The sequence below is a fragment of the Rosa rugosa genome, chromosome 4, assembly GCF_958449725.1.
Source record: "Rosa rugosa chromosome 4, drRosRugo1.1, whole genome shotgun sequence".
Classification (NCBI taxonomy): Eukaryota; Viridiplantae; Streptophyta; class Magnoliopsida; order Rosales; family Rosaceae; genus Rosa; species Rosa rugosa.
Window position 1 is genome coordinate 53,130,947 of NC_084823.1, and position 14,457 is coordinate 53,145,403.

The 14,457-nt window shown below is 36.5% G+C and overlaps 2 protein-coding genes across 3 annotated transcripts; both read right to left on the bottom strand.

The window, feature by feature from the left end:
* Positions 1–1,903: 1,903 nt before the first annotated feature.
* Positions 1,904–4,096, bottom strand: LOC133743684 (small ribosomal subunit protein eS7z-like). Of its 2 annotated transcripts, none has more exons than XM_062171698.1 (6): positions 3,948–4,096; positions 3,282–3,366; positions 3,118–3,191; positions 2,910–3,033; positions 2,492–2,674; positions 1,904–2,247 (listed from the first exon to the last, which is right to left on the bottom strand). In XM_062171698.1, exons 2-6 carry the CDS (start codon positions 3,354–3,356, stop codon positions 2,128–2,130), a joined length of 576 nt encoding a protein of 191 aa, XP_062027682.1. In that variant the 5' UTR covers positions 3,357–3,366; positions 3,948–4,096; the 3' UTR covers positions 1,904–2,127. The 2 variants fall into 2 exon arrangements, with proteins under 2 accessions (XP_062027682.1, XP_062027683.1); XM_062171699.1 differs by having other exon boundaries at positions 3,282–3,370; positions 3,956–4,052.
* A 4,823-nt stretch (positions 4,097–8,919) lies between these two features.
* LOC133707122 (transcription factor MYB62-like) lies at positions 8,920–10,660 on the bottom strand. The gene is made up of 3 exons (XM_062132660.1): positions 10,297–10,660; positions 10,036–10,165; positions 8,920–9,933 (listed from the first exon to the last, which is right to left on the bottom strand). The coding sequence occupies exons 1-3, from the start codon at positions 10,448–10,450 to the stop codon at positions 9,366–9,368; spliced, it is 852 nt and encodes a 283-aa protein (XP_061988644.1). The 5' UTR covers positions 10,451–10,660; the 3' UTR covers positions 8,920–9,365.
* Between the last annotated feature and the right edge of the window lie 3,797 nt (positions 10,661–14,457).

The window sequence follows — 14,457 nt, forward strand, 5'->3', positions numbered from 1 at the left end:
CTAACAGAGATTGGTCAGTTAAAACTTAAAAAGACTTATAGTAGTGCATCTTCTCACAAACTTGACAGTGAAAAAGAAACAGCATGTAATTGAGTAACCTGCAAGTATTCAAACTAAGGCTTATAAAATTTGAAGTTGGACTTGTACCTTATTAGTTTCGATTTTCAGTACTTCCTATTCAAGTTCGATTTCTGTTCCTCTTTGCTTTGGGCAAATTCCCCCTTATCCAGTTAGTATCACTACTTTGAACCTTCAAATCATGACGAAACATACAGAAATTACTGCAGATCATGCTTTAGTTGGCATAAAAGGCGACACATATAGTTGGAACATTTGAAAACACCATGAGATCAAAGCTTTCTAGTCAAACCCCATTCTCTCCTACAGTCCTACATGTTGCATCTTCAAAGTTCCTGAGGTGTTCAGAAGACAAAAACCAGAGGCCTATAAACCTGATGTGGTCTCAATCGGACCCTTGCACCGAGTAGGTAAACAAGTCCAACCCCTGGAAAATGTGAAACATTGGTATTTACATAACCTTCTCTTTCATTGTAGCATAAGTTTGAAAGCTTTGATCCAATGCATTCTTGAATTTAAGAAGCAAGCTCGCGAGTTTTATGCAGAAACACTTGATCATCTTAACCAGAATGGCTTCATAGAAATGATGATACTTGATGGTTGCTTTCTAGTTTCTAATAGAACTTTTTCAGATCAAAGCTCCGGAACTTGATAATGATCCCATATTCAAAGCTCCGGAACTTTTTCAGATCAAAATTTCTTTGACATTTTGCTACTAGAAAATCAACTACGTTGGTTTATCCTGGAGCGTTTATATTGCCTTTCCACAACTTCCCCATCCTCCTCTTACCTCACTATGCACAAGCATATTTCTACGGTAAACTATTATTAGACTCATAATTTCGAGTCCTATCTTCACCGAAGCCCTGATAATGATGATGCAACTTTGCACATACTTGATTTGATAAGAAATGTGATAGTTTTTCCATTCCATGCATTTGGATCCACCTACAGCTTAGACACAAAGCTGCCTCATGCTACGGTTCTCTCGGAGGCAGGTATTGACTTCAGAACGGATCCGGTCATAGCATAACGAACATAGAATTCAAAGATGGGATTCTTACAATGCCCGAGTTGACTATTGTAGAGTTGACAGAACCATTGTTCAGAAATCTCATAGCCTTTGAACAATGCTATCATGGCCGCTCGCCTAAGATAACTTCTTATGCCCTTTTGGTGGATAACCTCATCGGTTCTAGCAAGGACATTGATTTTCTTTGTGAGAAAAAAATCAAGATCATCGATAATTGGCTGAGTTCCGAAGATGCTGCACAGTTTTTCAACAAGCTTTACACACACATTTCTGAAACAGTTCTACTATGGTGAACCCTGCGCTGAAGTGAATAGATATTACAATGGCACTAGTTAGAGAAATTGAAGCGTAACTATCTGCGTAACCTTGGAGAGAAACTTGATTGGTTGCAGCCTCATTCTTCTGGTACTTACCCTAATGCAAACTACATTTACCATTCAGCAATACTATTTCCCTAGTAGTTAATCACGTTTGTGTTATTAGTTTGTGGTTTTGTTAGTTAATATCACGTTCCCTTGATTTCATAGCTGATATCGAACTGTAACTTCTTTGGTTGCAGCATTGTGATTATCTATCAAACCCATAGAAAGTTATTTCTTTGGCTGCCACATTTCCTACTGTTTCTCATACAATGAAAACTACTATTCTTCTTAAAAGTTACCAATGTATTTTGCAAAACAATGAAAACTTCTAGTACCAAGTGGTTTTCAAATAGATGAAAGTTCACAGATGCTTTCATAGTAATTTCATTTTCAAGAAAGAACATTCTGAATAAATAAGGAAGAGACCATAGAATAGAAACCTCATTCTCAAACTCAAAGCTTTAAAATCCTACATTAAACCAGCCATATTAAAAGATAAATAATCTAACAACGAAGAGAACAAAATTCATGAAAAGGCTATTCTAGACCATGCCCTCAACATCAAAAATTTAAATCGTCTGACTGCCAAAAAGCAGTTCGTGAGAGACAGAAAATGGCGGAACAGTATTTAGAAAGTGCCATCACACAATATTTCTAGGCCTCGGTAATGGGGTATTCAAAAACAACATCTTTTCCTGAAAGCTTACGGTAAACTGCAGAAAAGCTCTCCAGCTTATACTCGGTGTTGTTTCGCTCTTTCGGGTCAAGGAAAACCTGCTCCACAAAGGAAAAAAGATTGGAATAAGTATGAAAGTAATCAGACAGAGAAACATAATACTTGCTCATACATGCACTTTTCTAAGAAATCAGTTCAAACTTCAATCGAACTAGGGGGATCTTCCAAACTAGTGTAACGGTGTCTTCTGCTGTTTTTGAAAGACTAATCTCAATTATTCCTTTCAGTGTGTCTACCACCAGAGTACAATATTTTGTGCTTCAGTAAATCATGATAGCTTACCTTCATGATCTTGGAACCATCAAGGCGATATCTGGTACGCTTGCCAACAATTTCAGCAGGTAAAACAACATCCTCCAATATTGCCTCATGAACAGCAGTCAGGGTGCGAGTGCGCGGACGTTGAGCAGCAGAGCCTTTCTTTGGAGGCCTCACAATCCTACGTGTGGCAATCAGAATCACATCCTGCCACATGAAAACGAAAATGCCAAATAAACATCACCAAATTTTGCAAATATGTTTAGAGTTGTATCACTTGTGATAAATAATCACAGGCAAGAAAAGAAAAGAAAACGAATATAGCAGCTCAAAACTAGTAAGCAAATTAAAGAGTACAGGCAAAATACACAATGCTACATGATGAAAAGCACAGTTCCATCTTTCCACTGAACTTCTTAAAAAAAAAAAAATCAGTAATCACCTTTCCACTGAACTTCTTCTCAAGCTCCCTCACAAGCCTAACATGGATCTTGCGGTAAGCCTTCCTCAGTCTATAAGGAACATGGATAACAACAGCCTTCCGATTTCCAGCAACATCAACGAGACTGCATCAGAAAGAAAAGAGTATTAATCAAACAATATGCAAGAGTATCTAATAAACTAATATGCATCCAAAAAACTAGTCTTACGCTGCAGAGTTAATGTACAAGTCCTTCAAGTCACTTTTCAGCTCTTGGTTTGTGTTCTCCAAATCAAAGATTGACTGCATGCGTAACAATTCAAGTGCATAAGTAAAAGAAATTACTACTAAAAGAAATAATCACTAAAAAGCATGACGAAATGCAGAGCTAACCTGTGCAACAGACTCCTCAAACTCAGTAGGTTCAGCATCCTTATCCTTGTGGATCTTCTTCCTTGAAGTGAACATGTTGACAAATCTGAACATACAAGCATGAAACATATGTTAATTCACCGCTTATAAATATATGAACTAGAAAGCTACTCCAAACACCAATGCCAAGGAACTCAGAATGCCAATGCAACCAACATATCTAGTGATTTTGATAAACAGCAAAACGATAGCTAAATTCACAATCTCTACATACTATCTCTACAGTATTCAGCAAAACAATCTGTTTCGAGACTCATGGGATGAACAGAATCCCAGACCTTATGAACTTTTCAAATCAATTAATCAAGGTTTAGCTTCTCAAAAAATTCAATCACAAAACAATGAATGAACTTTCATACATGTAATCCAGTCAATTTTCTCATATTTTCTCCTAAAAACACAGCAATCAGAAAACTCGCAGCCACCATCATAAGCTTCAAAATCAATCAAATTACACATAATAATAATCCATGTAGAATACAATATGATAGCACTAGAAACGAATTGAAAAGAAAAGCTCAAAACTTTGCTCGGTATAGATGAAAAAAAATTCATGGAGTTTCTGACGAAATAAACTAGTAGAGGTAAGGGGTTGGATTAAGAAGACGAAATGGGATTAGGGTTTACCTGAAGGGAGGAGAGTCGAGCCTCGGAGAGATCTGCCGCTCAGAGTGAGTGAAAGCTTCAAACTTTGGCTTCGGCACTGACAAGAGGAAAACCCTAGGTCTCAGAATGAAGGTATTTATAGTGAGGACAGGGATGGTTTATTTGTGGATCGGACGGCTGAGATTAGCTGGGTACTTTTAACCAAAATCATCTTGGCCCAACATGAAGTGAAAGCCGAAAGGCTAATGAGGACAAAAAGAGGAGAGGCCCGGGACTAAGCCTATGGCTAAGTGAAGCAACCTTACCCAATGAAGTAACAGAACAAGAACTTTAAGCCCAACCAAAGTAAACTTTTGTTTTTTGTTTTTTTTTTTTGGTCTGAACTTTTGTTAAAGTTTGGACTTTGGACTCTGGGTTGCTTCCAAATTGAGCGAATAGTCATGTAACGCGTATGGCTCATAAATTAAGAAAATGGTTAATGCTCATACACCCCAAATTCCTGAATATACTTCTCATACACCGCAGTGTATTATTTTTCTTCCTCTTTACACAACTTTTTCTCATTTCCATTCCTACCAACCCATCTTATCAAAATTCGTACCAGTAGTACCCTTCTCTACTGTCTCTATCAGTCCGTTTGCTTTGATGTCTGTTTATTTTTCTTTTTAATCATTTTGTTGAAACGTGGTGGGCCCATAAGAATTATATTTGTTTAAATATATACAGATGTTGCAATCATCCTCTATTTCAAAGGTAAACAGTGCACTTTATTATCCAGAATTTCGATAGTTGACAGACTTGAGTTAAATGCTATCTGCAAAAACGCTAGCAAGGAATTGAATCAGGAAAGAGAAAAACTGAGAAAATTGAAAGACTATAGAGAACGTCTTCCTAGGGAAATTCCCAATTATTGGGATATCCTCTATAGACTTCAAACAAATGAATATCGGACGGCTGAGATTAGCTGGGTACTTTTAACCAAAATCATCTTGGCCCAACATGAAGTGAAAGCCGAAAGGCTAATGAGGACAAAAAGAGGAGAGGCCCGGGACTAAGCCTATGGCTAAGTGAAGCAACCTTACCCAATGAAGTAACAGAACAAGAACTTTAAGCCCAACCAAAGTAAACTTTTGTTTTTTTTTTTTTTTTTTGGTCTGAACTTTTGTTAAAGTTTGGACTTTGGACTCTAGGGGTGCTTCCAAATTGAGCGAATAGTCATGTAACGCGTCTGGCTCATAAATTAAGAAAAAATTTCACTCAACTTTTACCTATTTGATACTTTGGTCACTCACCTTTTAAATATATCAATTTGATCACTCAACTTTAACTCTGTTATTCACTTTAGTCACTTCTTTAATTTTTTTCATTAAAAAAAAATTATTTGCCACAATATTAATGATATTTTTCGAGCAGTGCTACGGACACCAAAAAATTATACCAAAAAACAATATCAAATGACATGGTGTCTGAGTTGGCGTCTTACGTGTCACGATATTCAATTGAATAATTTTCAGCAAATTTCATTGATTTTATCTAGAAAACTAATTAATCAGCAAAAAAGAAGAACGTGATTCACCAAACAACCAAATCTGCTACCGCCCTTCCTCAAACAAAACAACCACATCTGCATGGAACTAAATGATCTATTCATATTCAATTGCCAATGAACTAATGAATTAAGCCATACACAACTTTGTATTCTATTTACTCTGTTTTGGTTGGTGGCCTTTTCCTATAGTTGCATGAAGTCTCCATGATTTAAGGGGTTGGTTTAGGGTTCTTCATTCCTTTTGTTGTTGTTTATCATATACTTTTTTTTTCTAATTAAACAACAATAACTTTTAATTATTGATCTTTCCATTTTAAAGAATAAAAATAAAATATAAGAATACATGCTAAAAATAGTTTGATGATATGGCACCTGCCACATCATTTGGTATTGATATTTGGTATAATTATTTGGGATCTCAAGCATTTTTGTTTCGTCCAACCAATTGTGAAAAATTGATAAATATGTATTAGAATGAATGGAAGAAGTGATCAAAGTGAGATAAAATGCCCCTTGGGTGACTAAAGTGATTGACAGTGTAATAGTTGAGTGACCAAAGTGATATATTTGAAACTTGAGTGACCAAAGTGTCGAATGAGTCATAGTTGAGTGACCATTTGTGGAATTCTCCCTTACGAAAAATTATTTTATAAGGCAATTGAGACAAGTTGTTGGTCCGACCACTAATAGAAGAGTGCATATATTTTGATTGATGGGTCGGACGTGTTATGTGAAATAGTTATCCCACCCAAGACTCTTCCACCAATTGCATGACTGCAGAGGATTGAGGTGAGTATTTTGTCGTATTGGTTGTGATACTTCGGGTATTATTGTGGCGCATAATTGGTATATCAGACACATGACACGAGCGCTCCATTTAAAACATTCTTATTAGACTATTTGGTCTTGTAAAAAAAAAGTTTCTTCTCAAGACACTTGATGACACGTTTACTTATTTGAAATGAAAAAAGTCATGAATTAAGGTTGATTTCTGAGGAATTGATTCCTAAACCCAACCAACCTTCCCCACCACTGAGTTCAAAACATTGGGTTGTTTCTTAACAAGTTCCTGATTAATTTTGAAATGGAATCCACTTTCATTTCAATTCTCTTTCATATTAGTAACTGCAGGGAAAGACATATTCCGAAATCGAATCTCTCATTTCAATATCCATTATGAGTAATGGCTTACGTTTTGGGACACTGTTGAAAGCATTATCAACTTTCCAAAAACAGTCAAACACGCCAGAAAAATCACCATTATAGCTAGGTTTAAGGGCAACTCCAACCATGGGGTGCCAAACTCAAAATTGGGCAATTATAAGACTTTCCATCTCCAACCATGGCTTTTTGGTGGATCTGGGTCGTATAAATATAAGACTTGGGGCCATTTGAAGTCTCATATTTGAGACTTTTCCAAGACCAGGACTCGGTTACTGTACATGGGGGACAACCCACTTGCTGTCTCAGCCCAAATCCCGAACCAACGCGCTGAGAAGAAGAAGTGACGAAGACGCGCGCGCCAGCTGAAGGGAAAAAGAAGCACGCGCGCCACGACGCTGGAGAGAGAACCCACGCTGCTTTTTCGTCTGCAGATGTGGGGCCCGCCTCTCTGTTCTGTCCCCTGGTGACCGTTGGAACCCCCAACGGTCATGAAATGATCGGTCCTGATTGATCAGGTTTAAAAATGGACGGTCCGATGTGCATTTTTTTTTTTTTACTCAACAGATCCATTTTCAATCTGATGGCTCAGATTTGAGCGAAAAAAACTTATCAACGACTCTTATTAATTGAAAGGTTATTATATCCTTTTTGTTCCAAAAAAATAAAAAAATTACCAGAAAATTGAGGGAAAAAAATCTACCCTTTGGAACAATGAATTGTAGGAAATTCTATAAACACCTACCCATTCTTTTCTATTTCCTCACACCAAATATCCTCCATCTCCTTCACAATTTTCCATTCATTAACCCATCTTCTTGTTCTTAAATATATCTTCCTTTTTTTTTTTGTCTTGGAAAAAATGGCTCCAAGAGGGGATTGTGCCTCCAAGAATGAAGAAGTTATTCTTTGTCAAGCTTGGATCACCGTTGGGGGTGATGGTTGCGTCTGATCCAAGTATGTGCCGACACTTTTGTCGTATATGCCGACAAAAAAAAAAATTAAAAACCTTTTTAAATTCATTAAATAATAAGAATAATTTTTTAATATTATTATCTAAATAGTTAGATTCGTTGTCGTATGTGCCGACGCTTTTGTCGTATATGCCGACAAAAAAAAAAAAACTAAAATCTTTTTTTAAATTCATTAAATAATAAGAATAATTTTTAAATATTATGATAAAATGTTAAATTATTTTTTTTTACCTTATTTAATTAAATTAACATATTTTTAATATAATATTCATCAAAATTATACTCATATTATATTTTAGTCAAGAATAGTGAAAATAACACCCCCATATAGCACCTCATGGTTGGAGATGAGAATTGAGTCCTATATAAATAGTGCAACAAGGGGGTGCTAAAATGAGAATAGCACCCCCAAATGGGGCCTATGGTTGGAGTTGCCCTGAGGTATTCGATCTCCAATTTTGTGATGAGAATAGTCAAGCCACTATGGAGTTGTACAGTGTGATAGAGAGCCTTTGACCAGTCAAGTTGAAATCCAATTCAGACCATCTTTCTTGCTGGTGATCATGACGATTCTCATGCCTAGCTAGCTACAAACCCCGTTCCATTTTGCTGAAAAGTTTTACGGTAGCTGATACAAACCTTAATTCAATCTTTGTTGGCTGAGGGCTCTCTCACTGACTTCCATCTACATTAGTTGTTGAAATTAATATCCAAAATTGACAAAGGAGTAAAACGACAACCGTCTATACCGGCAATTGTATACAGCCTTATACAAAATTATCTTTTTTTTTCTTTGTCTTATATACGATATGGTATAATGATTCATTGACGTACCTTGGATATAAGTACAAAAGTAGCGTTTTCATGGATAATTCATAATTGATTGATTAGTCATAATCAATGTCCAGCAACCTCTCCTGTTATGCACGTGCGAGTTTTGAAATTTGAAGTCTCTATATTATTTATATACGTCTCTGCATACGTACTGTGAAATTTCATACTGACGTAACGTGGCTGACTACCAAGTTGTAGGTTAATCCAATTTGAATGTATGCATTTCTGAAAGATATATGACAACTGTTTTTTTCTTTTTTTTCTTTTATTAATTTCAATTGCAGTCATTTTATAGTGCTTTGATATGGTTGGCTGGTGGAGTCCATTGATCCACTAGACAACTGCAAGATCTTGCTTCCTAGAATTGATCTCTTCAGTCAAAAACTTCTCCACCACCCCACTATATGGGCAAGAAGAAAAATAGCTGCTGAAAAACATGAAGCATCTAATAAGTCTGGGACACATTCAAAGCATGTTTCAGAAACTTCTTGCATTTTACATCTCAAACGTTTCTTAGGATTATTGAGTATCAGAAGAAAAATGAATGTTGGGAGATAAACGCAGAACCAATAGATTGGCTTCACAGAGGAGTGGCATTGAATTTTAGTCCAAGAAAAAGATCGATGCACATTAATAACGATGGAAAGTTTAAACCAACAACAACTTGCACTGTTCTGCAGTACTCAAGTTGTGGAAAATTAAAATTAACAAATACTGTTCACTTGATAAATGATCAGGAAACTATCTATATCAAAAAACTTATCAGTTCCGTGAGGGTTGTCCGAAAATAAGTCCCTCAATCTAAATGTAGAGCATCCGATCCAAAAACTAATTGGCATTGGTTTGAGAGGTCCGTGTTCTCATACAATATATATATATATATATATATACTTTTTTTCGGGCGATGTGGGACTTTGCGTGCTAACACCTTTGCAACAATTCATCCATGTTCCACATGCTACATGAAAAATCAGTTTCAAGCCAGTTGCTTTCGCTTTCTGGCACATAGCAAGTATCAGCAGCAGCAGAATTCCCCAAGTTGAACACTTCCATGTCATGGCTATTGTTGTTTACATAGTGATCGTTGCGCACTATGGCTCCACCAAAAGAACTAGAAGGGTAATATTCTGAAAATTGAGAAGTGTTTGAGATCTCCACTGGTAACTCTGAAGGCAAAATGCATTCTGTGTTCTGCTTTTCGATATCCAAATCGTATACAAATCCGCTCATGTCAACAGCTCCTTGCTCAGTAAATTGTGGCTGTGATGGTGGTGCTGTTATTGAATGCTGATGAGAAGCAGCTAATTGGTTTTGGTCTCCTATCTTCTGCAGCAATCTAGGCATCCAAAAGCACCTAATAATATTCTGAAACTCTGTGCTGTTGGTATCAATCTTAAGATGCTTTGCTTGTTTCTGCACTCTAGTTCTCCAGTAGTTCTTGATTTCATTGTCTGTTCTTCCGGGTAAGTATTGCGCAATTTTCGACCACCTACAATCACAAGATGAATGAAAATTTTAGTATTTTCAACTAGATTAAGCATAAGTTGAAGAACTGGCATGGAATTTAAGATGAGCTCAGCTAAGCACACACCTATTTCCCCACTTGGAGTGGAGGTCAAGAATCAACAGCTGTTCTTCCGGAGTAAGATTTCCGCGCTTAACATCTGGTTTCAGATAGTTCAACCATCTCAATCTGCAACTCTTCCCAGTTCTCCTTAATCCTGAAACCCGAAAACATGAATAACATCGAGCAAGAGGAAGAGTACTACTAATACCACCACCTATGAAAAATGCATTATGATGTACAACTAGACTACTAATCATGATCTGCTTGCAAAAGGGTTGTAATTACCTGCCCGATTTGCTAGCAGATTCCATCGGCCTTCACCGTGACGAGCTATGTATTGAATCAGAAGAGTGTCTTCTTCAAGAGTCCATGGCCCTCTCCTAAGTTCATTGTCATCTTCACTGGAACTGCTGCTGAAGCTTTTGGTATTAGAAGACATAGCTGCTAGCTCTCTTTGCTCTTGGAGATTGAAGCAAACTATGCCAAACCAGACTTGTGTATATTTATATATCACTAACTAATCCAAATCTTTAACTAGGGTACTATATATATAGCGGGCTTTTATTTTACTATATTTTATTTTATTACTAATGTTTGGGAAAACCCAAAAACTAAATTTCAAGAAAGGTGACTTGGTGGAACTAAATTCTCTACATTGATGTAGCTTCCACTAAGCTTCCAATCTCATTAGTCCATTTAAATATGGAAAGAAGAAAAGAATATTACAAGCTCACCTATTAGCAGCAAAATCAACCCTTGGAAGTAAACAACACTACTGGACTAACATAAATTCTTCGTCAATGTAAACTTATTCATCATTTCAAAACTGTTAAATCTTGACAATAACTTCATCAAATGATGGGATTGCGATAATTTCAATTCAACGTACTCAGATCTTAGAACTAGAAAAAATCCCATCCAATGCAATTTAATGAAAGTGAGTTGCATATCACTTTCATAAGACTGAATTATTAATTAGCGATTATTTCTTCTTCTTTTTTCATGATAAAAAATTTAGAAATTATTCTATGCACCGACGGTGCAAACGACCCAACACTTATAAAATGATCTCAACCCTTGATAATTATAATTAATATTTTTATTAATAACCTAAGAGTGTATTTACTATAATCTAACCATTCATTTATGTCGGTGCACTGAATCCTCCCCCGATAAATTTTTGCAAGTTAATGCTCTTATTTAGTTTCTTGCCCCTTGTTTTTCTTATTTTTAAACATGGAAATGATATATGATGGAGTTTTACAAGAAAGGAGGGTGCAAAGCTGTCATTTGGAAAATAAGATCGAAATGTATGAAGTGCATGTATTGGACTTATTGTAAACGCTAAACATTGCAAAAACGCATGTGGTAATATATAATGAAAGAAAGGGACAAGGAAGAGTCCGAGTTTACAGAGATGCACTTATGAAAGACGACTTCTGTGGAAAAACATGATCTGCTTATAGAAATTCATCATTATTATTAATTAGAGGGAAGCTGTTTCTTTAAGTTGACACCAGCCACCTTATTCTCAAAAAAAAAGTTGACACCAGCCACCTCCAAGAACCCAAGTCTTCAACAGAAACTGTTCAAACATGTAATGAGATAAGATTTGATCATCTTTTGAATTTTGACCCCATGTTGAATTGGGTTTGGTGGGTTTATAGATGATGACCTAGCATCACTTCTCATGTTTGGCAATAAAATCAACATAAAACGAGATATGTGTAGTTCTAGTGATTAAGAATATTTACTTCGATATAGATTTGAGGTCCAATCTTGAACCCTCACCTCAAGATATTTTACAAGTTAAGAGCAACAAAGCAGGGCATAAAATTGCTAGAGTTCGAGTTGCTTACGATGCTGCAATGCAATTGAGAAATTTGTTCTTACTTTGACCATCTGCTTAGAATTTTACTCGTTTCCCATATTAATTTTGTATCATTTTATTCATCTATTTGAATGAAAATTAGAGAAATTCTTAGGTGGGAGGTTTCCCCACCACGTGGCTTTAGGGCCACCCAATCAGAAGAAATAAATTTTTTCCTCTTTTCCGAAACTGTTCCGGCTCCCTAAATGTACAATATCCAAAAGACCCCCCCTGCTGGGCAGTGATTGGTCTGCCGCACCACGTGGCGGTGCAGGTGCCCCACGCAAGTCTCTCTCTGAAAATTATCATATCCTACACCTATGGGGCTACAGATCGCCTAATAGGCCCAAAACAAGAGGTAGAGAGAAATGAGTTATCAACTTCTTATGAAAGAAATTAAGAAAATGGGGTCATTCAAAGTTTCATAGTTTCTTCTTTCTTTCTAGATGATCTAAAACAAGATGCTAATAGAATATGAAACGTGCTTGACTGAACAAAATATTCGTATGTCCTGCACACCCAAAAGTTTGCTTCTTGTTGGTGTTTGCCTTCTTGTTGATTTGAGGGGGGCGGCATTTTGAGCTTTTACTTGGAATCTCAAAACACATTATCAACTCCTTTTATATATTTTACTTGGTTGTCATATGATGTCGGCTTTTCTATGAAACAGTGTAATCGCCTCTGTGGTTCTTGTTCCTCCAAACCCAATCAGCTTTGAAGACAGAGACATGGAAAGAGGTGAACAGGAAAAGTCTGCAGATTTTGTTAAGTGCAGCTAAATTTGACTTTACAAAGGTACTGTAGATTCGTTGTAAAAAAAAAAAGGTACTGTAGATTCTCTTCCTCTGTTTCTCTCGTGTATATCAGTATAAAATAGTACTAGTTCGGTTTTTCTTGCTGAGTACTTGATGGCTGCCATTTTACCTTGTAGCTTAAGCTAATTAATAGTGGAGATTCTAGTCCTAATTAGGCACAATCATAGTCGGCAAGAGGTATATATAGTATGATCTCAACCGTTTATGTGCCACAAAAGTTGGTGATTAAAAGTCGTAATGCTTCTAGTATAGTGCACAGCAGCTAGAATTCTTGACGTACTGAAGCCGGATGGCTAGAGGAGGAGAATGAGGAAGGCTAGTGTAGACAATCTATCACCTCACTCAAAGTTGTGTTTATTTGATGATCACTAGCCGCCTCAATCGGGATAGTGAATAAACATAACTGGCTGCCTACACTTTATGAAGTAAACCTGGCTAGCTACACTATCTCAAGTTATGTTCCAGCTACTTATATCGTTTTGTTCTTTTTCTCAAGGGTGCGAGAGCAAGATGTTTATTCAAATGTCTCGAAGAAGCGCAAGCAGAAGCAACTGCACTTTACTGAGGTTGGTACTTGAAGACATCATTCTTTCGGGCATAGTTGGAGATCGATTTCAGATCAGTTTGACAAAATAATAAGCTAGTTAGTAAGAGGTAAAGCCAGAAAGTGCAAATAGCCCTTTATTTGGTTTGTAATCTAGCTCTATACTGGTCAAACAACAGACACAGAACCAAACAATGGGTTGGAGTGGAATAACAAGTTCATCACCTACCTTCAAACAATTGTATAATCTTGAGTCATTCTTAATTTTCACAGGCTACATGTATATTTAAATCTTAGGAAAGGGACTCCAAACTGATAAGCACAGAAATGGAAAGTCTAAGACTGTGCAGCAAGTCAGCAACCAGCATGACATCAAGCTATGCCAATCTGGTGAACTTATCTAGCTAGCTAGCTAGACTTAATTAAACTACAGCCTCATGTTGATGACTATATAAACTAATAAAATTCGGGGACCTTGTGCATGACATAGGAGTTGGATAATAAGGACATTCTGATGAGGATTTACTTGATGACGATAAGTCGATGACATGACAGGATTATTATGATTTTTAAGCGTAATTAACGGCGAGTACTCCCCAATGCCCACCATGATTGGTTATATATATATATAACAGGAAACAACAAAGCTTATTTGGTGCAAAGAAAACAACAAATTTGATATCACATTGTAGTATTGTACTAAATCCAAACGCTACACACACATATTGACATATATATGATTGACACACTATTATTTTCCTATAGAAACCTGCAGATTATATATATTTTTAGCAATATATATTTTCATCTTGCATACATATTGTGCAGTGAGCTATGTATTCCGAAGCATAGTATACCTAGCTAGCTAGTTTGCTTTATTCTGCACAGGTTTGGTATTACAGTGACTAAAACTCCAGACCATGCTAGTTAATTAGCTCAGCTTGGCTCTGCTACTAGCTTTCTTACATTACAAGAAAGATCAAGGCGCATACATTCACTTTGGTCTTTATTCTGTATCTCAGTATATTGATATGAATTGCTAGCTACTATCTGTATCCTCCTCAGTTTCAGACTTCGAGTGTTTGACCTTGTAACAGTAACCAGTTCTGAACAAATTAATCATCCAGAACTCTGAATATGAATATCTAGCTGTTGATTGAGACTCTGCAATCAGTAGAACTTCAAAGAAACAATCAGGGCCGGCTAGAAGAAACTGT

Excerpts from the sequence above, each read along its gene's own strand:
- LOC133743684 (XM_062171698.1), bottom strand. The coding sequence starts at position 3,356 with ATGTTCACTTCAAGGAAGAAGATCCACAAGGATAAGGATGCTGAACCT. Across the intron at positions 3,192-3,281 it reads TTGAGGAGTCTGTTGCACAG|TCAATCTTTGATTTGGAGAA; the intron begins GTTAGCTCTGCA and ends TTACGCATGCAG. Across the intron at positions 3,034-3,117 it reads TTGTACATTAACTCTGCAGC|TCTCGTTGATGTTGCTGGAA; the intron begins GTAAGACTAGTT and ends TTTCTGATGCAG.
- LOC133707122 (XM_062132660.1), bottom strand. The coding sequence starts at position 10,450 with ATGTCTTCTAATACCAAAAGCTTCAGCAGCAGTTCCAGTGAAGATGAC. Across the intron at positions 10,166-10,296 it reads TCTGCTAGCAAATCGGGCAG|GATTAAGGAGAACTGGGAAG; the intron begins GTAATTACAACC and ends TTCGGGTTTCAG. Across the intron at positions 9,934-10,035 it reads CACTCCAAGTGGGGAAATAG|GTGGTCGAAAATTGCGCAAT; the intron begins GTGTGTGCTTAG and ends TTGTGATTGTAG.